Source organism: Mirounga angustirostris, unplaced genomic scaffold (assembly GCF_029215605.1).
Source record: "Mirounga angustirostris isolate CCGP_5_RB_7025 unplaced genomic scaffold, mMirAng1.0.hap1 SCAF_5, whole genome shotgun sequence".
Taxonomy (NCBI): Eukaryota; Metazoa; Chordata; class Mammalia; order Carnivora; family Phocidae; genus Mirounga; species Mirounga angustirostris.
Window position 1 is genome coordinate 68,202,491 of NW_026991713.1, and position 26,639 is coordinate 68,229,129.

A 26,639-nucleotide genomic window follows, 5' to 3' on the forward strand; every position below is an offset into this window, starting at 1 on the left:
AATAAAAATTTTTTTAAAAAGTTCACTCATTAAAAAAAGTGAACTCATGATGGATCAAAGGCTAAACATAGAAGAACTAAAATCATAAAACTTTTAGAGGAAAACATAGGGAAAAGCTTCGTGACATTGGCTTTGGCAACGATTTCTTGGATATGACATCTGAGGTATAGGCAACAAAAATAAAAAACAGATAAACTAGACTTCATCGAAATGAAAACTTTTGTGTATCAAAGGACACTGTCAACAGTGAAAAGGCCACCCATGAATGGCAGCAAATATTTTCAAATCATATATTTGATAAAGGGTTAATATCCAGACTATATAAAGACCTCCTACAACTCAACAACAAAAAATGATCTGATTAAAAATGGTCAAAGGACTTAAATAAACATTTCTCCAAAGAAGATCTACAGATGGCCAATAAGCACAGGAAAAGATGCTCAACATCACTAATCATTAGGGAAAAGAAAATAAAAACCACAAGAAATATCACTTCACATGCAATAGGATGACATTCACTAACAACAACAAATGAAAATAAAAACTGCTGGCAAGAATGGAACCTTTGTGAATTGCTGGTGGGAAGTAAAATGGCATGGCTGCTGTGGAAAACAGTACAGTTGTGAATCAAAAAACAAAGAAAAATTACCATATGATCCAGTAATTCCACTTCTGGGGAAAGAACTGAAAGCAGAAACTGGAAGAAAGATTTGTATACGAATACTCATAAATGCGTATTCATAATAGTCAAAAGGTGGAAACAATCCAAATATCCATTAGTGGATGAATGTCTCCACAACATGCGGTACATACACACCATGGAATATTATTCGGCCTTGAAAAGGAAGAGAATTCTGGTGCATGCTACCACAGGAATAAACCCTGAGGACATTGTGCTAAGTGAAATAAGCTAGTAATAAAAAAACAGATACTGTATGATTCCACTTATATGAAATATCTAGAGTTCTCAAATTCATAGAGATAGAAATTAGAATGGTGCTTGCCAGGTGCTGGGTGGAGGAGAGAATGGGAAGTTATTATTTAATGGATACAGAGTTTCATTTTGGAAAGATGAAAAAGCTGTGGAGATGAGTGGTCATTCCACAAGACTGTGAATCATTAATGTCACTGAACTGTACACTTAACAATGGTTAAAATGGTAAATTTTATGTTGTGTTATCATCACAATAAAAAAAATTAAGTACATAGTTTTTGGTTCCAAAGTTCTAATTTAAGGAATTTTTACCAAGAAAATAACATGAAAAAAAGTGAAAAACCTTCACACACAATAGGCATTCTTATTTAGAATAATACAACAGTAGGAAGAGCCTAAGTGCTTAATAATGAAAGAATGGTTAATTGAACTAGGTTATGATCACACAGAGTTATGATGCAGCCATTGAAAGGATTTTAATAACAATGAGTAAGTGCTCATGTTATTAAGCTAATGGATGGAATTTAGAATATAATGTTGAAATGTAATTATAATAATGTACAAATGCATGAAATTCTTAAAAGAAAATAAATAAGATGTTAACTATGGTTTTCTCAGGGTGGTGACAAAAGGAGTGAATTTTTCTTTTTTCTTTTCCATTGATTCAATAACACCCATATATCTCTTATACAAATAAAATGTTTTGGGGTGGAAACAGTCATAAGGAGTAACCCTCCAGGGTCCAAGACTTTTTGTTTTTGTTTTTTTTAACCTGGGCTAACTTATTATAGGAAGTTAGGAAATAAAAGAACTGTTTGGAACTTTCAAAAGTTAATAATTTTAGTTCTGACTGTGCAAGGGTCTGAGCTACTACACCCCTGTACTATACAGACTATGACCTGTATTATGTAATGCAACCTCAGAAATGTGTACATGTACATATCATTTTCATTACTCTTCTGGGGAAGAAACTAAGACTCAACAAGGCTGTTTAACTTACTCAGTGCCCCACAGATCAGAAATGGCAGAGCTGAAAACTAGAACCCCAATAATTCAATTCCTTAGTTTATATTTTTTCTACACTTCAAATCTCAAATATCATTGGGACAAAAGGGGTGTGCCTAGGCATCTGAAAAACTGAATTTGTCTCTGGCAGGAGGGGCATTTAATAAAAGACAAATTCTATACATCCAAAAGGGCTACAATGCATTCAGTATTGTTATGCTCAAGAATTTGACCAGAGAACTATCTATGGAGATATTCACTATGATATGCAACAAATTAATATCTAGCATAATAAAGTACATTTGACTGTATATAATTTTAGACAAAAATACATGCAGAAAAAAAATACTGCAGGAGCTACTCTATTGTATGGATCGCAAACTTCTGGGAAAGTAAAGTAGAAGAAAGATATAAAAAGCCTATGGGAGAGATGGCAATCTTTATAAAGAAAGCATGCATTCAACAAACATATAGTAGGAGCAACAGTGGGCGACATATAATACTAGCATGGAACAAAAAATTACAGGCTTTAAATCTTGACAGGCTCTGGTTATATTTTAAGCTATTTTCATATTTATAAGAAGCCTTGCAAATTCAGGTAGGGAGGCTAATTTCAAAGACAGAGTACTTAGAGAATTCTGTGCTGAAAATTCTCTTATTCATCCAATAAGAAATATTTTGCAGAATGTTTAAATTTGTGTTAACATAAGAGTCTGACTAGAGGGCTAATAAATATAATCTTTTAACTGTAAGGCTTATAGTAGCATGACCACTTTAGTAGTAAAACATGTTTATTTTAGAAAATTTGATTTATCCATTTAGAAACAGAGCAGTCTTCTATAATTCACCCCATAAAAACTGAACTTGCCGAACTGCAAAGCATTTTTAATGCTCAGGCTGGCTCTACCCCAAAGACTTCATTGTAAAGAGATTCAAGTTGATTTTGGCTTAACTGGTCCGAGCACAATGTGAAACTTCATCTCTTCCACAAAAATTACTTTCCCAAAATTATTCTTCCCAAAGACATTTATTTCTATAGATTCACTTTTTTCTTTTCTTTCAACTAAAGGTGTTAGTGCTACTAACCATGAATATGGTTAAAATATACCATCCAGACCATGGTTTAAGTGATTCTCAGAATATTGACAGGGAGACTGTGTTCATATCTTCTGCTTCAACTGCCCACCCTACCAAGGCTAAGATTGCTAGCTCCCTAATTCAGAAATCTCCCCATTATGCTCTAGAGATTAAGGCATGTTCCTAGGTTATTCTCTCCATTTCAAAACTCTTGTTCTGTATTTCCATCCTGTGTCTTTGACCAGGACTTTTGTCCAGTCCCTCACAGTGGTATGGTTCCATGGCTCTGGTTTATGTTTTGGCCCCTTGGTCCTATCTCTCAGGTCTTTCTCATTCCACTGTGTGTACTCCACTCATTCAAGGATCACTGGGGATAGAGAAGGCATTATGCCCAATCCCACCCTAGCTCCGACCCCATGCCCCCAGTATCAAGGGGAACCAGTTGAATTAACTTGGGATCCCTCTCATCTGAGAAGGGGGAAAACAAGAGGTTGTTCCAATTTAGGGCTTGATGCCAAATGACAAGAGAATATTTAAGAAAAAATCCAGCTGACTTGGAGTATTATGATGAGTGGCTTCAATAATTCAAAATGCTATTAGAAGATTAGATATATTTGTCTTCAAACATAAGAAGTAATCAGGATGCTACCTAGAATGTTACATTTTAGGGATCCCATTTCCGAATACAGGCTAATCAATGACAATCCAACAATGCTTGAAATTAGTACATTTGGATGATGCTCACCATTTCCTATTTCATTCCAGGAGGAGTCCGTGAAATAGTTTTTTCAATTATCATTCTGGCTTAAGTAAAATATGGCCAATTTTTCTCATTTCATGTTCAAAGCTATAATTTCTCACAAATAAAACTGATGAGTATCAAGAATCTTTAGTGCTTTCAAAGTGTCACACATTTACCTATTGCTTCTAAGGCAAAGCATGCAAAGATAAGAATTTATTTACTGACTGATTCTATTATCTTTTTGTAACTTCAGTAAAAGATCATTTCAGAAATACAGTTTAGCTAATGATAGAAATTCTGTACTACTGCTAGATAAATGTAGAGGTCATCTTGAAAAAAAAAATTGATTTTAGAGCATTTTTAAGCTATGTCCCTAAATGTTATGTCATGAAATCATCTTGTGGGCAGAAGGTATTAAGAGTATATGAAAAGCTTTTGTGAGCAATTTAAAAATGAACACTCACTGCTGAAGAATTTTAATCTTATTTCTTAAATGTGGCTGGTATCTAGACTTCTGTTAAAATGCAAACATCATAAATTTGCTAAATTGTTCTCTTTCTTCTAAAGAATAAATATGTAAGCTTTACAGCAAGCCATCGCTAAAGTTTTCCAGTGCATTTCTTCAAATGGCAAATGCCTTATTCAAAAGACATTCAAGGGCGCCTGGGTGGCTCAGTTGGTTAAGCGACTGCCTTCGGCTCAGGTCTTGATCCTGGAGTCCCTGGATCGAGTCCCGCATCAGGCTCCCTGCTCGGCAGGGAGTCTGCTTCTCCCTCTGACCCTCCCCCCTCTCATGTGCTCTCTCTCAAATAAATAAATAAAAAATCTTAAAAAAAAAAAAAAAAAAAGACATTCAAGTGAACCAAAAAAAGAGGGCTGAGTTTGGCTGGGAGGTGTCTTTGCTCCACAGGCTGGGGTTGCAGGATTTACCCACAGGCATTTACCCAATGCTGTTGACCAGTCAAAATACACTGATCAGTGTAGATTTTTCAGTGAAGATTTTTTCTAGGGTACAAAATCACTTGGAAGAGGCTATTTGGACCCTTATCTTTGAGTTGATAATTAATTTTGAGAAAGACAAGTGTGTAACACCCATGCAGAAGGCCACACAACTCAATACACATTAGCCTACCTTTATGAAATGGAAACAAGATGATAGCAGAAATATTTTCAGTGGGACAAGTGCAAGGGCCACTGCATGATCCGTCTTTATTCAGTTCGAGAACTATCATAACCTCATTCAGGTATTCATTCATTGAAACTTAATGCTATCGTAAACAGATACATTTGGAAGGAAGAAAGGAAAAAAAAAAAAAAGATATAGTAGCGACTTGTGAAAGCAGTAAAGTTTTGGCAACATAAGCTTTTGGAACAAGGCAAGCCCAAGCAGCCAGTTCATGGATATGCATTTGGTCAGATCCTGAAGAGCTAAGAGACAGGTAGAGTGACAGATGAGGGAGGAGCTGTAATGGAAAAGATCAGAGATGAGTTCTTTTGTCCAACATCATTCAGCTCTGGGGAAGGAGGAAAAACATGTACCCTGAGGGCAGGATGCCAACTGCCACTCCTGGAAAGAACTCAGATTGCTTCATTCAGAGGAATCCTAGGAAGTGGGGAAAGTAGGACCAGGAAGCAGCACCCACCCCAAAGTTTGTATGAGGGCCTAAAAAAGAAACACTATGTCAATTGTTGTAGAAGAAGTAAGTGGGCATTTGAAGGCCGGAGTGGACCACAAATGCTCTATCCACAGGCAGTACCCAAAGTTGTTGTGGTTCCCTTCTAATGACTTTGACTACTCATTGTCAATTTCATCTTTTAGTTAATTTTATATGTAGTTCTCCAGAATGTCTCAATTTTCTGGAATGCCCATACAGCATACTCTTATTCTTTAAACTCTCTTTAGTGATTTCAAATAATAAATTCTTATGATTCCCAAATCACTGTATAGAGCCCAATTTAATTTCCATATCCAATTGCTGACTACCCTGATGTATTCCTCTATCCCGATGTTACACAGATGCCTCAGACCAACACGTATAGCAGATCTCACCATTTCCCTCACCACATAATTCTCACTTCCCAAATTATGGATCTTGGTGATCAGGACCTAACACATCACCTGGCACAAGGAGGCATTCAATACAAATTAATAGATGAATAAATCTACCATAGCCATAAATCAACAAAGATAGGGAATAACTATAACAGCACAACAAAGTAAAGAATGGAAACTAAATTATACTTAGTAATCACAATAGCTGTATCATGTAACAAGCGCTTCCTATGTGCCAGGCATTCTTCTAAGTGCTCTGCCTGCATTTTAACTCATTTAATCTATATGCTTATTGAATGTTAACTACTAAGCATTGTGTAGGACATGTCATGCATACATACACATTTAGAATGTCAGCTTACACAACTCTATTGATTTAAGTCACAAAGCCCCTATAAAGTAGACATTATCCCATTATCCTCACTTTCTTTTTAAGGAAATGGGAGCCATAAAAATAATAATGATAGCTAGCATTTATGATAGCCTACCATGATCCATGTTTCATGCTAAGTAATTTACAAGAATGTAGGTATGAATTCACTTACTAATACAGAAACTAAGGTTCAGGTCATATAATTAAGTAACGGGATTGAGATTTGAACCCAGCTCTAGGCAAATTCGGTATCATTTTCACAGTAATTTTCACAATAAGTAAAAGATTAACTTACTTTTTTTGTTTAATAAGATAGGGACACATGCAACAAACTTCAGAAACGTTTTTATCAAAACACAGTTATAGTCACAAACTTCCAGGGATTAAGGTGCATTTATATTAAATATTATGTAGGGAAAAATCTATTTTTGGTGTCACATAAATGAAGTGTTACCCAATATCCATAATAATCCCATTACCCAAGGCTCATGAAAACTCTTGGTTACAATCACTTAATACCTAGGTAACCCTGTGCACACAATGCCTGTTTCTTCAACTGTAAAATGGAATAATAATAAATACATCTAACAGCACTGGGTCTAAATAAATGTATAGCTTTAAAACATTTAGAAGAGAGGTTCTGGCACAGGAGGTCAATAAATTTTATATGTTATTACTGTTCATATGTCAGCCACAATAATTTCTTTAAATTACCAATATTACTCAATTTTTACATTATTTAATAGTTGTTTTCCTGTAAAGTTCTGTACAATTCAAATTTTTAATAAAATAAATAGAATTCTTTTTAAAATAAGCTTCATAGATGGATTATTTTGCACTGTAACCAATCGTTCCCTTTTATCATTTGTTTTTTAAAACAAAATTTTTGAGGGGCGCCTGGGTGGCTAAGTCAATTAAGCGTCTGCCTTCAGCTCAGGTCATGATCCCAGGGGCCTGGGAATGGAGTCCCCCCCCCATCCTCGGACTCCCTGCTCAGTGGAGAGTCTGCTTCTCCCTCTGTCCCTCCACCCAGCTCATGCGCTCTCTCTCTCTCTAAGAAATAAATAAAGTCTTTAAAAATAAAATTTTGGGGGGCACCTGGGTGGCTCAGTCATTAAGCGTCTGCCTTCGGCTCGGGTCGTGGTCCCAGGGCCCTGGGATCGAGCCCCACATCAGGCTCCCTGCTCAGCAGGAAGCCTGCTTCTCCCTCTCCCACTCCCCCGCTTGTGTTCCCTCTCTCGCTGTGTCTCTCTCTGTCAAATAAATAAATACATAAAATCTTTAAAAAAATAAAATTTTTGAAAGGAGAGGGAAAAGTGGAAAAACCTGGATTTTTATATATACTCTTCTATATATGAATTTTATAAATATGTATAAATTTTTGTACATAAATAAACACATATATAATTTACTTAATACACAAGCAAAATAATTTAGATGTTCAGTGAAGTGACACTTCATTGATTTGGTGATTCAAAAGAGTTAATGCTGCTTACAAATGCATGAGCCTTACTCCAGGGAGTGGCTTGTACATCGACACATTCTCAGTACTTATTTTTATCCTTGGAACACCTTCAGGAAACGCCATGTTGTTTCCAGGTTAGTGGCAGGGTCCTGCTAATTTACAATCTGCCACTTTTCTCTGTCTTCCTTTGGCCAGGGCTTTGGTGCTTTCATCTGCTCTCTGATCTGCAACTAGGAACCTGGGTGGAGATGAGCATTATCCTAAATTGCCTCCATTTGTTTCTGTGCCTGCTCTGTCATTTCCACATCAGCACTTTGTTTCTCACCAGGCATCTGATAACTTCAATTCCTTTTTCAAGTTACTTTTAGTACCTCAAGAACCAGCCCAATTAAGTTCATTATGTTGATGATTCCAATGACGCTACAAACCAATTAATAACAATTTTGTCAGTATTTTTACTTTGACCACTATGTTCAGGGAGAACAGGAAATATATTTTAGGGTATCAAGTGCTAATTCATAGGCATGCAGAAATTATATGCCTCACAGTTTGACACCAAATCTTGTTATTATCTGGCTGCACATTATACTCATGAATTTCAAGCATGAATGGGCAAAGCCTTCATTAAAAATTATGGACCCCCTCTTTAGGAAAAAAAAAAATGCTCACATCAAAAGTAAGGCTGGCATTTGGTAAGCTTTCAAGAGCACAGCTCTGTGATTGTTTCAGCCTGATTAACCATTCACACCTTTGCATTTGTTTTAGAGAACTAAACCATCTGCAGTTGTTTTTGTTTTTTTTAAAAAAAAAGGTTTAAAGAGTAAATAATATGATTGGACACTGCAGTCTGTTGTTCAGTGCAAGTAAACAGAGCAAGAGCTAGAGTCCAACAAGCTGGCAAATGACGTTTCTCAAAGGGAAGGAAAAGTGAAGGCAGGGATGTTAAGGCAGTAACAGACATTGCATCTCAAGAGAAGCACTTAACATTCTGGAGCTTTACAGGTACCAGCCTTCCATTACTTGAGCTACAGTATTTGGTGATTAACAATGATTGCCAACACTTGCCGCCCTCATGCTCAAGTGTCATCCCAGGACCTACACAATTCCATCCAATCCTTTCTCCATTTAGTGTTTTCCATTTGCTCCCCACCCCCGATCCCAATCATCCCAGTGACCACAGGATTTCTCTGCAGATCCCTTCCTCTGACCAGCGCCCTCTGTCCCATGTGCAACACTCCAGTCTCGCAGACTGCTGGCATCTTGTATTATGCGACCCTTGGTCCTCTTCACCACCTTTCTTCTCCACTTGCACATTAGCTACAATCTGTCAGTCAGCTGCACCACAGCAAGGACGCCAAAGAGCAAGGCAGACACTGACAGCTATTGACAGCATGGTCAATAATCACTTTTCCTATTGTGTAGAATCTCTGTAATTGGCTCTTTGTAGGCCTTGTTACTTTTTTTTTTTTAAGTTCCCAAATGCAACTTAATTTTTATAAACATTTCTGAAGTTTATTGTTTTCCATCTGTACTAAAACACCCTATACCCCACATTTAAAACTCAACAATATATGATTAATTTTTTTAGGATGCCATGGCAACCAAGGATTAAATTTGAATTTGAATAAAAGAACTCAGCCTCCCTTAAAAATCTTCTCTTAGCTGGAAAGAATACTAATGTAATTTTATGTAGAGTCTTGTCAAGTGCATTCAAGAAATGTCAAACTATATTTTTAGCCACGGAGTTTGCTTAATCCCATAAGACTCTATCTTGCCTTTATGTTGACAAATGAACAGGACTGAAATATCAGGGATCTGAGCTTCTGTCAATATCCACTTCGCATCAAAAGTTGTTCTTGTACAGCTGCTTTCTCCAACTTTGGAATTAAAATCTACATTTACCTTATCTTATGATTACCCTGGGTTTGCTATTGAATTCCTTTGTTGTCATACCTTAATTGACTCCAAGCTTTACTTTTATAGACAAGTCAATGAACTGTCGTGAAAACACAGCAGATGAGAGACTCCTGATAATTGTCATTGACTAGGAAAATGTCATCTTCACTCATCTGCTCCCAAGTCGGCATCTTGAACGCTATATTTGGCCCAAACTCTACCCCCTTCATGTTTTCCTGCATATAATCTATTTTAGAGAATAAAAAATTAGTCTTTTAACCACATCTGCCACTTGGACTTTACTAAAATAAACAGGACTAAAAGCGTCTGGTCAGGAAACTATTGAAATTCATGTCTTATTTTTGCCTCAAATAGTGGTAGAGAAACTTTTTTTTTTAAAGATTTTATTTATTTATTTGACAGAGAGAGAGAGAGCAGGAACACAAGCAGGGGGAGTGGGAGAGGGAGAAGCAGGCTTCCCGCTGAGCAGGGAGCCTGATGCGGGGCTCGGTCCCAGGACTCTGGGATCATGACCTGAGCCAAAGGCAGACACTTAACAACTGAGCCACCCAGGCGCCCAGTGGTAGAGAAACTTTAATAATATTTGGAACTCAGGGCCCACCAGAAGGGAAAAATTATGAGACAAAGTTGAACGGCATTTAAAAATTCAAATTTACCTACTTTGTGTCAAGATTATAAAGAGTCAGCATTTTTCAACACTACTTTTTAGACTTATTTTAATAAATAGGGACTATTTTTTATACACTCAAGATAGGCTAGTCATCTTTTGGAAAGCATAGTTGATGTGTAAGTTTTCCTTAAATAGTATAACTTTTCATTGTGAATTTTCCTCACTTAATATAATTTTCCTCACTTAGCATATAAGCAGTGAAAATTCTGGCAAACGACATAACATTAACATCAGGTATATTTATAATTTAGAGTGACCTACTTAAAACTGACCTCATTAAAAAAGAAAAACAAAAACACTCACCTAAATTGTTTGCTATGAAAAATAGTGAATATACAATCTTGGTGTTAGTTCATATTCATGTGGGAATGACAGTACAGTGAAAATAAAAAGATGTTAAAATTAGTGAAAATTCTTCATTCAGAAAATGCAAATTGCAAACTGTATTTTAAGGTGTTCTCATTTATGCAACACCGTAATTTTTTTTTTTTATGAGAGAGAGAGAGAGAGCATGAGAGGGGGAGGGTCAGAGGGAGAAACAGACTCCCTGCCGAGCAGGGAGCCCGATGCGGGACTCGATCCCGGGACTCCAGGATCATGACCTGAGCCGAAGGCAGTCGCTTAACCAACTGAGCCACCCAGGCGCCCCGCAACACTGTAATTTTTTAAATTAAGTAACACTAACAATATTAATTGTCCTAATTCCACGCACTCTTTTATCTCACAGCAGTTCATAGCTGTACTAAGTAATAATTATGAAAAGTAAGCCACCTCCTGGGTGAATGGCAATACTTACTAACATTCAATGAGAGGTAAAGAATCAAATTAAAGCACATGGAGAATTGGGGGAGAGGGTCGTTTGCTGGTGGGAGGGATGGTCGGTTGGAAGGAAGTTTATGGAAATGACACTATATTCAAATAGGCAAAATTATAAGCTGTTCTTGGTATTATGAGCTGGAAAGAGGTGAGGGCATAGCTGTCCTGATAACTGGAGAGGCAAATAATTGAATAATTAGAGCCTAAGCCCAGGCATAGGGATACTGGTCAACTTTACAGCAAGGCTGGCATTCTTCCAGGGGACTCTATTGTAAGTGTTAGAAGAAACCCACAGTCAGGGGCGCCTGGGTGGCTCAGTCAGTTACGCGTCTGCCTTTGGCTCAGGTCATGATCTCAGGGTCCTGGGATCGAGTCCCACATCAGGCTCCCTGCTCAGCAGGGAGTCTGCTTCTCCCTCTCCCTCTGCTGCTCCCCCTGCTTGTGCCCTCTCTCTCTCTCTCTGTCAAATAAGTAAAATCCTCAAAAAAAAAAAAAAAAAGAAGAAACCCACAGTCAAAGCTCTGTAAGGAACTCAAGTTAAGTTCTGGAGTCAGCACTGGGGGCAAGGTAAACTTTACTGAACACTTGCATGGCCTCATGGCAATGTGCGGTCCTGCGGAAGCCAGCCCCCCTTCTCATCCTTCATTGCCTTCATTCCTGCTTCTTTTTTGTGTAGTCTCCTGACACCAAAAGATTCCTCCCCCGGATTTCCCTTCAGCTTTGATACTGGATGGTTATGACCCCATAACATAAGTCAAAATATTCCCATGCTAAACTTCCTAAAACCATCTGAGAGAAATGGTCCCAAACTTGCCCATGTATTAGAAGCTCTGTGAACCTTTCAAAAATTCCAACACCCAGGCTCCAAATCAGACAAACAAAACAGCCACCTCGGGGAGTAGGACTCAGGCATATTGCTTTTGAACCTCCCTGGGTAATTCCAATGTAAAGACAAATTTGGGGGAAAAAAATGCCTTACGAAATTCAGGTAAAAAAGCAAGTGGGACAATCCACTAAATAATAAACTTGGTTCATTGTGCCTATAAAGAAACAGCCTAAGAGCTTGATACATACTGACACCTTAATGATATTTATATTCGTTTAAGATTTCCACAGTGCGTATTCATCTGCACATCATTTCCCTCAGAAAGGCACAGCTAGTCAGTCAGTCAACAAACACGGCATGCGTTTTCGGGCTCTTGGCGCCCCTGCTGGTAGTGGCTAATCTGACCGCAGTAACAAGCATTTCGTTAACACTTCAGAAAGTGTTAGGAAAACAGGGTGGGGTTTTTTTTGTTTGTTTGGTTTTGGTTTTTTGGGGTTCTTTGCCCACTTGTGCCTTAACTGTTTGGGTGGAATGAGTGCTAAGTGGAACAAGGGCTCTGGTTGTTCTTAACAGCTGTGATTAGAAAGCAGGGAGTTCTTGTCTCCTCTGTGTGACAGAGGTTATAACAAAGAGGGAGGGCCAACCCTGCAGAGGACACACAGGTTTATGAGATGTGATGGAGATATTCCAGAATGGCACTTGCCCCAGATTCACTCCTCACGCTGACCTTTCACCGTTCCTGGCATGTCAGTTTCCAGCTCAATCCTCCCTGTTTATAAAGCATAAAACAGAGGAACAGTGGGCAGAGTTAGCGCTGAAGGGACATCCTACTTCACGTTCCTGGTTTTGTTTTTTTTTAACCAAATGACTCTGGATACCTCTTCATAGGGAATATGCTCTCTGATTCAACATAGCTCCCCCCTCCACCCCATACACACCTTTTATCTCAGGCCAGATGTTTCACACTTTTACTAGATGGGTCTGGCCCTCAGGGCATTTGAATCTGCAACTCCAGTATTTATTATTTATGCAGGTTGAACACAGAAAGCTACTGTCACTCATTAAAACCTCACCACAGACTGATGACTTAAGATGCTGAAAGAAGTTTGGGAAGATGTTAGTAGACCAAAGGATATAGGACAACAACTCCACAGGGCACAAGCCCCTGCCAGCCCAGTGACTCTTGTGAGGGGCTGGTTGAGGCAAGGCCTGAAGGAGGGTCCCTCAGGAAGAGGAAGGTCACTTTAAATGCAATGATATTATAACCATCTTTACCATATTTAATGTGTCATAATGTTTACCTGTTCTTATTCTGTAGGAGCTTGCTGTATATTTATTAAGTGAATAGATTTCATAGGTATGTGAGTGAGACCCTCAGAAGGACCTTAGACCACTGAAGGTCCATAGCTTTGTAGCATCAAAACTGGTTAAAATATTCAAAATGAATTTGTACAATCTTCCATTTTAATAGAATATGCTATGAGCTTCACAGGTCCTCTGACACTAAAGAAAGTATTTTCTCAAAAATATTATGATCTACAGAGATAGTCAATTAGAAGTGTCAACAATTTCAGACAGATACCAATGACACTACCTTATAGGGCTAAAAATATATATTAATAGGTATCAAGAATAATTAGTATGCTTGTTTTTTAAGTGTTCATAAAATCAAAATAATTTGTAAAAGAAATCTGTTTTAATATACATGGATATGTTATTTTTATATTTTAGAAAAAAATGAATTTTAAATGGTCTTGAAAAAGACATTTTATACCCATATCAATATAGTAAAATCAATCTGTTCATTAGTAAATAAATATTTCAACAATTATACAATTTTAATTATATTTCATCCCTTTTTAATACTCAGTAGAATAATAAGCTTTTATAATAAACTATAAGGTCACTATGTAAACAAATATTCATTCAATGAATGAATGAATGAGTTTAGATATCTAGCACCTAGTTAGGCAGAAAATTGGTTCATTTTGCTAATTTTCTGCTGAAGCAAAATAAAATGCATTTTTTTAAATCTACACCTAGATTTGCCAAAAATCCTCTATTGATTCTATCACCTCTAGTTGAAACTGAAAATGCCAAATAGAAATTAGGATAATTATAACCCAAGTCAAAGAAAAAAGTAGTCAGAACTTGAAAATTATTAGGTTTCATTTTTCTTCAATAGCTACAGTTTCACAGTATCTTTTATGATGTATTTCAAAACCTTTATGAGAGGTGCTATTCTTTTCAGTGAAAACAGATGGCTTCTCTCCAGGTTTCCTGTTTCATCTCAAGCACCTGACTCATTTAAGCATTATTTCTCATATATTCTCTGCTTAGAAGTCAAGAACAATTTGGAATTTTTAAGTTGGCACATGCGGTGTCCTAACTTTCTTTCAATGAGCCCTGGTCTAGAGTATTAAAGAAACTACCGATGTGGACCTATTTATATTTTATTTGATATGTGGAAATGTCAAAGGCATTTATTTGATATTATACTTAGCTTGTCAGTACCATTACTATCGTATGCTTGATTGACTCCTTACCTTGTGCAATATCATGTTCACAAAGCTACTTAAGATGTTCAGTGAGCAACTAGATAGACTAGTGAAGGATACTGGAGGGAGTCAGGCCCAGGTCTGGGATAAACCTTAACATATTTTGCCAGCCAGGGCAAAAGGAAGTTTTTTATTTCCCAATCAGCCTTCAGGTATGTAAGAACAGAGAAGAATATATGCCAAACATGATTTTACTTAACCATTCATTATCAAAATATTCCCCCGCTCACTTAAATACTTCAATTTCTTGAAACATGATGTAATAGCTTTCTTAAAGCAATGAAACGTAAGTCCTAGGCACTTCATTGCTATAAATTTCTTTTTGATGTTTATAGAACATTTAACTACAAATGCAACATACACTGTGAATATAAAAATCTTTAGTGCTCTAAAAAATCCTTGGGGCAAACAACTGCTAAAGGATAGCAATTTCATATAAACAAAACTTTGCACTTAAATAACCAAGAATTGCAGTATCTCTTTGTTTGTTTGTTTATTTAAGAGAGAGCAGAGGGAGAGTAAAAGGGAGAAACAGACTCCCCACTGAGCAGGGAGCCTGATGCAGGGCTTGATCCCAGGACCTTGAGATCATGACCTGAGCTAAATGCAGACACTTAACCAACTGAGCCACCCAGGCACCCCTGCAGTATTTCTCTTAATGATAGCATAATATAAAATTATTCTTTGCTTTCTTCCAGTCCCAGAAATATTTATCAAAAGGGAATAGGAATAAATGGCTGAGTTTTCTAAAATTTAAAAGTAACAGTTTGGCTGGGATGTGATGTACTATCACTTAGCACCTAAAAAGATATGCACTCCCCTCGCCCCAACTAATGACAAAATTCAACAGATTTTATTGACACACTGGGAAAAAAAGTATCAAACCAACTTCTATGTCTATGTTCCACATCTTATTAAGATCTGTGATTAAATATTCCTAAGAAAATTATTCAGCTTGGCAGGATAGTACAGTAGTAGGAAGCATTGAAGATTTTGGAAACTAATTGAAAACTTACACACACACGAACACACACAAATAGCAGTAGGCCCACAAGAAGAGGCACTACATAAAAGTTTAAAAAAAAAATTATAAGGGGAATAATCCAACTACTTATAAAATTACTTTCATCAAAAGAAAAGCACCTAGCTTCTTTTCTGAGGTTCTCATCTATGCTGATATTAGCAAACAGTATTCACTTCATTGCATTATGAGTTTCGAGGGAAAAATAAATATCAGTGTTTCCTGGCTTTTATTTAAACTTCAGGAAAATGACTGATCAATGGTGCCTTAAGGTGTGGAGAATTATATTAGGAAAATCATAAAGAATGTGTGGACAACCCTTTTTTCTCACCTGCCTCGAGGAAGTATAAACCAAGTAATAGAAATAAAGCATAATGGAACAGAAGGATGCTGAAATTGAATTGGGAATGGGAAAGATGAACAGGAAACATCTCCTGCCCCTAGTGGGATTGTCTCTCTGTGAGCGATGGCTGTCGTGTCTTCATATCTCACTACGGTTCAATTCAGTACACTTCCGCAGATGCCTTTCATACTTAGAATAATATAGTCCACAAATTTTTAATAAATGAATATAAATTATATATAATATACCTATAACATATTATAGGATTTCCTACAGACATTGAATTTAGAAGAGTTGGAGCAGAGCCAGAATTTGTGCTTCTATTCTTAAACGTCTCTGTGCTACAACCTATTTCACTCAGAAATCCTTTATTTCTTGCCAGATTGTTAATACTTTAAAAATCCAAGAGTCCTGAAAATTAAGACTCTTGATCACCATTTGTGACGCTCTCTGAAAATAGGTTAGACTCTCCTGTCTTATTAATTTTTTAGTGAGAACTTATTATTTTGAAGGAACATGAAACACAATGCTAAAGTATTTATAGAGACATTAAAATGTTTATATGTGCAAAAGTAAAATGACCATATTTGGCTCTAAATTTTCTAATGAATAAAAAGGAAATGTAAAAAATAATTCTTCTCTTATGCTCTTTGTTTCGATCAAATGGCCAAATGAACTGGCAATAATTTTTGACAATTACAGGTACTATTAAATCTAGTGTCCTTGGGTTTTGTCTGTGTGGCAGTCAGTGTTGGTGCCTGCCCAGATTCTCTGCACCTTCTGGTACACTCTATTCCCCAAGAACATAACACCCACCCAGTGGATCAGACCAAGGGGAGATTTTCCCTGCAACCATAGTTGTTGGGGAAGGAGGCAAGGGAAGACCACATCTTCCCTTGCCTCCTTCCCCACTTCTCACCTGCTTCTCTCATCTCCCTACCGGTTTCTCTCAAGAGCACTTCCTCAACAAATCATGTGCCCCCAAATCTGTGATGCATGCTCTTTTATTGGGAATCTCACTTAACACAGAATCTTTATAGCTAGAATATATTATTACCTCATTAAATTCTTGATCCAGTTTCTACTTGCACTGTATAAAATAATGAAATGAAACCTACAGATTTATCAAATATGGGGTTGACCAATCATAGAGATAACTGAAGTCATGAACTAGCTCCAATGAACAGGCAGAGAAAAAGAGCAAAAGATAAAAACTCAGAGGAATGTCAGGTTCTTGAGTCCAGCTCCAGTGGTTAAATACCTCATTAGTGTCCTTCTGTTTGCCATATAAACTTGCTCAATGAGTTTGCTAACTCTGATCCTTCTATGCCATCTGTCACAGTGTAAATTCCTTTTCATTATTTAAATTCAGCAAAGCTCTTACTGATACCTTATTTCAGATACCAAATCAATTCAATTATGCTTTTTATTCTGCCATTTTGATATTAAGTGGAAGAGAAATAATTAGAAAACTGGCATTGATTATAATATGAATTGTCAAGCTCAATTCCAGGCAGAATAACAAGCTAGATATGATGTCGGTTATATTATAAGCTATTGTTCACTGACAAACTTAGCATTTGCAAAACAGTCCACAAAATAAGGGCAGATGTATAACAGAAAATGTTGAACTAAATAAACTATTATTAATTTGGTGATATGAAAATAACAGATAATCACAGCCCTCACTTAGGAACATGAGACAACAATAGAAAATAAGCAATAAGCATAGAACAACAATAAAAACTCTTGCCAAATTTTAAGTTAGTATGTATATATAATTATAAATTTTATTTCACATTTTCTACCTTTAGGTCAGAAGGAATAGTTTACTCTCAAAGCTGCAGATATATTCCCTCCCTTTATTCTGTTCCAGATTTATAAATAAATAAATACTAATTCAGGAATAGAAATTATTCTCAAGCATACACCATTCTTTAATTCTCTCTGCCTCTGTCCACTGAAGTGTAACCAATTTCTGTCTTATGTGGTAACAGCTCTCTGCTTAAGTGGCTGAAGGGATATATCTCAACCTAGCTTCCTTCCATCCCCAGAGCCAGGAGCAAAACTATGCCACTGATAGCAGTTATGACCACTCAAGGAACCCTCTGGCAGGATCTCTGGAGCTCCATCTTTGTTTTATCTAAGAACGCCTTTTAGACCCAAAGAATACATCACAATTCTGGGAGAATTACATCAACAATCTATTACTTCCATCCAAGGGTGTTTACAAGCACGTGTCCTCCTGGCTATGGAAACAGGCTTATCAGGCTTAGGGAGGCAGGGGGATGGGAAGACTCTGAACAATCTAGTTCTCCCCCCACCTTTTCAGCATTCTAGAATGTCCATTTTACGACACTGGGTCACAAAAGGGAACAATGGAAAAAGAAATGGAACTTAATGCATATGTACTCTTAGGATCTCTTTATTCTTCAATAAAGATTTCTGAAGCATCTATTTCATGCTTGGTACTGTGTTGAGTACCACAAGTGACGCTGGAACTCCCCTCAAGAAGTTTCTAATGAGGTAAAGAAGAGTTTTCAGCTTTACCTCTTAAACAGTCTTTTGGAACAAAGATAATAGCAATATAAATATGAATTACACAATCTGAAGACAAAGAAAATATGTGAAAAATTAGAAGGCAAAATCTGTCACTCAAATATTTAGAGGGATAATGCAGTATTTACATATGAAACAGGCACAATTAAAATAGAAGGGTGAAATATATAAAAACTCTTTTTCTAAAAATCATATTCTTGCTAGATTCAATAGAGATAATTAAGCAAATTTTAAATTTTAAAACTACTGAGGCTATATTTTATCAATCTAAAGGCATTTCCACGTAAACATATTGACTATGTTTGTCTAGCTCTAACGGAACTCTGAATTTCAAGAAGAAAAAATAAAGTCTCTTAAAATCACACACAGTTAAAAAAAAACAAAAACAAATGGTCACTATAAAAACATGAAATAAAGGTAAAGCCAAATGGCAAACAACGAAATTGTTTTTTTGTATGTATGACATCTCTTTATGGTGGAAGCTTTGCTAGTAGCAGCACATATATACACAAAAGTCCACAGACAATCCCAGGAAAAATATATCAAGGCCAACCAAGGTCCTATGAGTATTAGGATTTGATACACACCATATATGGTGTTATGATGAAAAATGCTTTATGCCTTCAGTCTTTACCATGTCATTATCTTCTTTAGGTCAGGCCTTGACTTCACTTCATGTGCACCCTTCTCTCCCCTTCCCGCAACCATGAACTTCAAACCTGGACTCTGATGTCCTTATCACTATCATAAGCCAGATAACCATTTACTGCTAGAAAAGCCACTAGAGCAGGACCAAGTAGGGGCTGGGGAAAACAGATGGTTAGGTATAGAGAGACAGGAAGTGATTTTTCCTTCTGGTATTAAATGAGGGGCAGAAGCAAATGCCATCTTTGTCCTCAGCATCCCCTGCCACCTTAGACCCGAGGAGAGCCTGTGATCTTTGTCTTCTGAAGGAAGGTCAGTGAAACTAGAGACATGTGCTATAGGATGGGCCAACACCCCTCTGCTCCTCGCTCAACGGCAGAGTGTGGGCAAATTTCATGACAGAGCTCTTCTCTGCTCCTATCAACATGAACAGCCAGCTCAGTGCTGAATGACAACACCCATCACTTTAGGTATTTCTTTTATATTAAATTTTTTAAAAATCTATTTGACAAAAAAATAGTAACTTTAACCCTGACTTAATATATTTTTTTGTCCTCTGCATGAAGCATCCCACAGAGCTAAGAATAGTCAGGATTGCCTCGGAAATTGAACCTAGTAGAGCTTGATGCTCTGTAGTGTGAGGAGCAAAGACAGTTGTCCGATCGGTTGAAATCAGCCATGCCTGGGGATTGCCTCAATCCCGGTGTGCCTTTTAAAACCATGGGAAGTTTTGAATTATTTCCATAAAAGAAAAATTCTCCATTTCAGAAATACATTAAAAGGCACACTTTTATTGGAAATGTAAATAGTCACTTACTTTTCCATGACAGTCACCTTCATCATTGATATTCACTTCATGATGAGAATTCTATAGACAAATGAAGGTCAAAGCTCCTTAGACTCCTCTCATGAGGAAAACTATTATTTTTTAAAATGTTATCATTGCACACATATGTAGACATATAAATATTTATATGGAAACTTACCACCTAGTCAGTGAATAAAAATGGGAATAGAAATGATGTGCTCTGGGAAGCCTCCCTGTGTGACTGTACTTTTAAATCAGGAGGGCACTCTGTTTCTTTTGCCATTTCTGTCTCTGTGTCTAACAGGGAAAGGTCAACATTTCATGTAACATAAGCAAAAAAGGACTTTGGATTCTCTCTCTGTTTACAGAAAGGAAAACATGTGAGGCCCCAGAAGGCGAAGTGACTTAAGATCACACTGCTGGGTTAAACCTAAAACACAGTTTTCTTGATTCTCAATCCAGTCCTACCTCAGTGGTATTGGAAGTATTGATCAGAGTAGTAATCAGCAGCATTGACAAAGGTAAAAAGTTATCAGGTTAGCTAGTAAAAATAGAAGGCATTACAGTAGCAAATTCAGGAGAAACTATGAAGGTCAGCCAGACCTCAGAGAGACAGAAAGACCACAGCTGCACTGTGGAATTATGTGTATTCTGCTAAACCACAAGAGTAGGGCAGATGAGTGCACAGTAGAAATCTAGCTAGAAAAGGTAAAGGTCTTCGGTCAAAGTTGTCCCATGCATTCGCCTCTCAGGGCTGCCCTAGAAATTGGACCCTACATTATGATTCAAAAGAAAAAAAAATCTTAATTAAAAAATAGAACCAGTAAATAGGGGCAGAGTCACATATGGTCTCGGAAACACTGTCTTGAGGGAAACTCTGGGGAGGGCTTAGAATTGGGCCACAAAAAATAATGATGTCATCATGAGAAAGAAAATGATTTCTGTATCAAATGGTGGACTTGAGCCTGAAAACTGCAGAGTAAGGTCCTCGGGCTTGCTGTTCTGGTGATGTGCTCTGGTGCTTCTCCCTTGACTCTGATCAGGGGCAGTGTCGCATGTGATTCAGGAAGTAATGGACCACACTGCCTTAGAGTGTATTCTAACACTGCCAACCAGAAGGAAACTTCAGGCACCCCAGACCACAAGCCTGGGATAAGCTGGGAAGAACATAAACAGCTGCAATAAAGCACTTATGTTTCCCTCGCACTGCAGCATTTGAAGTCCCATCACAGGACCACACACTTCATCTTCATAGAAAACCTATAACACAAATAGCAACTATTAGCCCCTTTAAAGAAATGTGCAAACCGAGGCTCACAGGATTGCATAGTATTCGTGGAAGATCATGCCAGACACAGCAAGGTCCGAGAATCCAAATTTCTGAATTCCTTTTTCCATTTTATTAAGCAGATTCACCATAAAATGGAGTAAAAAAAAAAAAAAATCACAATCCATAGTTAATGCAGAAATTTTTCAAAAGGTATCACCTCATATTTCATGGAAATTACATGTTTAAAGTCTTCCTTCTATTTTTCCTCCTAAAAGGGAAATAGTTTTAGAAGAGAAATTATTTTCTGTTTGGTTCTCCTTCCAAATAGTTTTTCCCAATGGAAATAGAAATTTTTGACATGAGGCAGCCTGGTCTTAATGTCTGGCTTATTTTATTTTTTTTAGAATTTTCTTATTTTTTAAGTAAGCTCTGTACCCAGCATGGGGCTTGAACTCACAACTCTGAGATCAAAAGTCACATGCATAACCAACTGAGTCAGCCATGCACCCTGATGTTTGGCTTATTCTAATTGTCATATCTAGTGATTACAAATAAATCACTTCTCAAATCTAGATTTTAAAGTTAATGGAATGGGATGTATTTGGTACTTTGTTCTATTTACATTCTAAAATTGAACAGGGGTGGGACGAGGCTAAAAATGGGCTACACAAACCCTTTGGTAGTTACTTAATACTCTTGCAGGATGATCACAGTAGTACCAGTTAAGATATAACTGTTTCCTGTCCCCCGAAAATACTTGTTCTAGGTAAGACACAAAGCTCTCCACAGAAAGGGCAGTAACTGTTGTGACAATCTACCTGCAGTATTTGGAACACATTTGTAGGGGCATGTCCCTGCCTAGTCTTGTTTAGGTAGGGCATCCTTTCCTTTGGTAGGTCTTCTCGTTTACAAGTGAATGGATGAATAAAGCCAATTACGATTAACTGCACTTATGAGAGGTATCAACAAAGATTAACAGGTTTCATTTTTATGAGAGTTGTGCTCTTTGTACTCTTGAGATTCTCTTATAAACTTATAGGACCTAGAGCTTTCCAGCTACATACTGTACTTAATTAATCCAATGGTTAAAACAGAGGTACTCATCTATCAATGGACAATTGGGTCACTCCCATATCTTGGCTATTGTAAATAATCTTGCAATAAACAAAGAGGAGCAAAAGTCTTTTTGAATTACTGCTTTGGTTTTTTGGGGGGTAAAGAAGATGTGGTATATATATATATAATGGGATATTACTCAGCCATAAAAAAGAATGAAATCTTGTCATTTGCAAAAACATGGATGGACCTAGAGGGTATATGCTAAGCAAAATAAGTGAGACAGAGAAAGACAAATGTCATATGATTTCACTCATATGTGTAATTTAACAAACAAAACAAACAAACAAAGAGAGACAAACAAAAACCCAGACTCTTAAATACAGAGAACAAACTGAAGGTTGATGGAGGGGACATGGGTGGGGGGATGGGCTAAATGGGTGATGGGTATTAAGGATGGCACTTGTGATGAGCACTGGGTATTATATGTAAGTGATGAACCACTAAATTCTACTCCTGAAACTAATATTACACTATATGTTAACTAACTAGAATTTAAATAAAAACTTGAAACAAAACAAACAAACAAAAGCAAACAAAAGAGACAAACAAAAAAACAGACTCTTAAATACAGAGAACAAAATGGTGGTTGGCAGAGGGGAGGTGGTTGGGGGATGGGTGAAACAGACAAAAGAGATTAAGAGTACATTTATCCTGATGAGCACTGAGAAATGTATGAAATTGTGGAATCACTATATTGTATGCCTGAAACTAATATAACACTGTATGTTAACTATACCTGAATAAAAAAAAAAATTAAAGATTTTATTTATTTGACACAGAGAGAGAGAGCACAAGCAGGGGGAGTGGGAGAGGGAGAAGCAGGCTCCCTGCTGAGCAGGGAGTCTGATGTGGGACTCAATCCCAGGACCCTGGGATCATGACCTGAGCTAAAGGCAGATGCTTAACTGACTGAGCCCACCCAGGCGCCCCCCAAAAAAATTTTAATGAAAACAAAAAATGAAAAAAGAAGTTACTCTCTTGACAGATGAACTCAGCATGAAATATGGTTTGTCTGTTTGTTGCAGGCTTATAATAATAATAAATACTAATAATGCAACATTAATTTTATAGGTTCAATGAGGAAAATAAATGTAGAAAACTATTTTAAGAGCCCTAACTACACTTGTGGTGAGCATAGCATAACGTACAGAGATGTTGATTCATTATGTTGTACACCTGAAACTAATGTAAATTGGGTGTCAACTATACTCAAATAAAAAATTAAATTAAATTAAAATAATATTAATAAAATATTATAAGATGTGTTGTGAAAAAAAATTTTTAAATAAAAAACAGTTGTTAAAAATATTTCATATGGTCTTCTGAGACAGGCCAGACAACATTCCTTACCTGAAAACTGCACATGTCAAAAACAATAATCTTCACAAAATTATTTAGAACTTCATAAGGAAGTTTCTATTAATGTTATGAATGTATGTTTGTATACTCATACATATACAGATAGATAGGTATATATGTTATAAATAAATATTTCCTGGTGGACAGCCATCATTCATATTATAGTTGCATTAATTTTTCCCCTAAGGTAAACAGATATTGCATACAATCTCTAAATTTATCTGTATTCATGAATTTGTTCCACTCAAGAGAGAAGTAACTCTCTTGCTCTAAACCCTTCAAAAGTAGTGTCTATCCAACATTATGAAAGTTTTCCTCCATCTAATGTTTGAAATGGGTGAAGTTAAAATTTCTTACCATCCAGGCTGTGACAAAGTCCCCCATCCAGGTCCCTACCGCAGCTAATTTCATGAAACTTTCATTTCGGATGCCCATATAGTCTGTAATGATATATGCTCTGTGGAAACAAACACACAAGACATTGTCCATACTGAGAGAGCCATATCAAAGCGTTCTGGTTCAGCAACACGCAAAGGGACTTCCCTCCCTTTCAACAAGCTCTCCTGCCTTTGTCTCATCACATATGCTTACAGATCTGAAAGGCTAGGAAGACTTCTGAGGGTGTCTGGGTCAGTTCCAATTAGATTTGAAGACTGACTGTGGCTCTACCAATTACCATGTGCATTTCATTTTCAAGCTGTAAGACTGACAACAGTTTTTGAAAAATCAAACAGAAATACTCAGTAAAGGCATCATTTCATGCTCACTCAGGTATGCAGAGTGTGGAAACAATTCCTGAAGTAGAGTAACTTGAAAGGGAAGAGAAAAGCTCGCTTTTCCTTCAGTTCTGTTGACTCAGAACTATTGAAGAGGTACTGGGTCTAGGCTTTGGATACAATATCATACCTGAATAATGGTCAAAAAATGTCCATTTCAGAAAATTTCCACAGAATAAAGAAACATAAAATTTGATTCAAATACATGTGGTTTAAATTATTACTTAAATAACAATAACCAGATTTAATTTCATCTCTTTTTGTATCACAAATTCTTCTGCTTCCTATAACACCAATTCATGTTCTTCATGGTCCAAAGAGAGATTCAAAGGCACAACTGATCATTAAATACAAGTAACAAGACTATGCTTACTGCATGTAATTTTTATTTCCTTTTCCTCATTTGATATTCAAGAAAATCTAAGAATTATTTTCCCATTGTACAATTTCTCCAGGAAAACTGGGACACAGGGAGATCATTTAACTTGCCCAATTAATACCACACAACTAATGAATGGTAATTAGGAATCAAATTTCTCTCTCTCTCTCTTTCTCTCTCTGCCTCTCAAGTTTTTTTTTTTTACTCAGATTTTTTTTTACTTTAAATTTTGTTCCTTTTCTTAAACATGATAACACCTGTACAATTTAGAATATTAGTTAACCTTGATTCTTCTTAGATTAACTTTAAAACAAAACACAGTAGAAAATGATACGTTTGTTATTTAGTGAAACTACAAAGAAATAATTTTTTTAAGTCATTGAGAGGTAAATCATCTCCAATTCAGTTGTTTTTTTTTTCCTGGAGTTCTTTCTTACAGTTTTGTTATCCATAAAATAAACAAATATTTAAATAGTTTTACTTAACAAAAATAAACATATGAATTCTTAAAAGCACTTTTTTTCCACATCCTTCATTCACCTACCTTAGAAAATCTTTATAAAAATCTTAAGATCTCACCTCAAAATTCTGAGTCTCTATTCCATAGGTTTCCATAATAGCCAAAATAACTAAGCTGCTGGCTTACAATATTCCAGAGACCATTATAAGCACTTTAAATACAGTGTCTCCAATAGCTTCCATGCCAGCACAATGAAATGTGTTATTATTCCTGTTTCACAGATATAGAACTGAGGCTTTGGAGAGTTTTTACAACTTTCTCAAGGTCAAGCATCTAGGAAATGGACAAGGTTTGAATCTAAATTTGATTGACTCCCAAATCCAGACACTTAACCACTATGCTATATCTTCTTCCTACAAGGGTTAGTGAGATATAAAAAAAACACAAAGACTATCTACTCTATTCCCCAGTATTTTAGTAGACAATGAAGATCCAGACTTATTTCCTTTGAGGATAATTCATAACAGAAGCCAAGAGTAGTATGCAGAAGCTGCAGCTCGTCAGAGTCACCCTCAAGTCTTGGACTCCCACTGAGTTCACCAATCTAAGCAGCCTCCATGTGAAAGTCCACAAGTTAACTTGGACAGCTCGGTCTTAGTCCCTTCAGTAGCACTACTGGTGAACAGTTCTTGGGCAGTGAACTCAGCGTACTTTAGAGTATCAGCTCTCATAACTGTCCAGCTCTTTCAATAACACTTATTTTGAAGGATGTGTTCAATGACACATCCCTACATGCCTACTTTGCCAATTAGTTCTAGAATACATTGAGCTAGGGTGGAAATTTCAGGGTACCTTCCTTGTGATAACATAGGTATGTCTAAGAGAAGACATCATTCTCTAATTTCAGTATCTAAAAATAGGGATGAGATGGATAAGCTTGCAGGAGATTAATGATCCAGCCAAGAACAACTAAAAAATATAAATAAAACATAAAATCTACTTACAACAACCTGAAAGCTGATTAAGCAATGAGAACTAGAAAAACCAATTTATAAGATTGGAGGGAATTGTGGAAACGTTAGCTATATTTTCTCTGGGGACATTTGCTGATTCTGCATGCAAGGCAAGAGGATGAGAATCTAGGCTTTGCCTGGGCAGGGAGGAGTCTCAGTGAGCTGGAGAGACAAACATTAGGAACTTAAGGAACCAAGATCCTCATCTTGGAGGGGCCCAGAAGGAGGCATGATACACAGCTGGGTTTACTTTCAAGACATTTACCAAATTATGAATTATGTTCAGGGGGTAGGCTAAGAGACTAAGCAGAAAGTTTCTGAAAAGCACAGCAGAGGTTTGGCAATTTCACCACATTGAGGAGACTATTGTATTTCAGAACCTGCCAGAAGGAATGGCCCAAGAGAATACACAGAGCAATGGGAGGCTAGAGAATACCAGAGATGGATGGGT

The 26,639-nt window shown here is 36.9% G+C and overlaps 1 protein-coding gene across 2 annotated transcripts in view; it reads right to left on the reverse strand.

Moving 5' to 3' along the window:
* Positions 1-26,639, reverse strand: part of TMEM117 (transmembrane protein 117) — a 502,044-nt gene that overhangs the window by 208,290 nt on the left and 267,115 nt on the right. The window contains exon 11 of one of the 2 annotated variants that reach the window (XM_064591365.1): positions 23,918-24,017. The exons of the other annotated variant lie outside the window; for it this stretch is intronic. Within the exon in view, the coding sequence (XP_064447435.1) occupies positions 23,918-24,017 (100 nt within the window). The remainder of the gene's footprint in view (positions 1-23,917; positions 24,018-26,639) is intronic. 2 annotated transcript variants of the gene reach the window in all.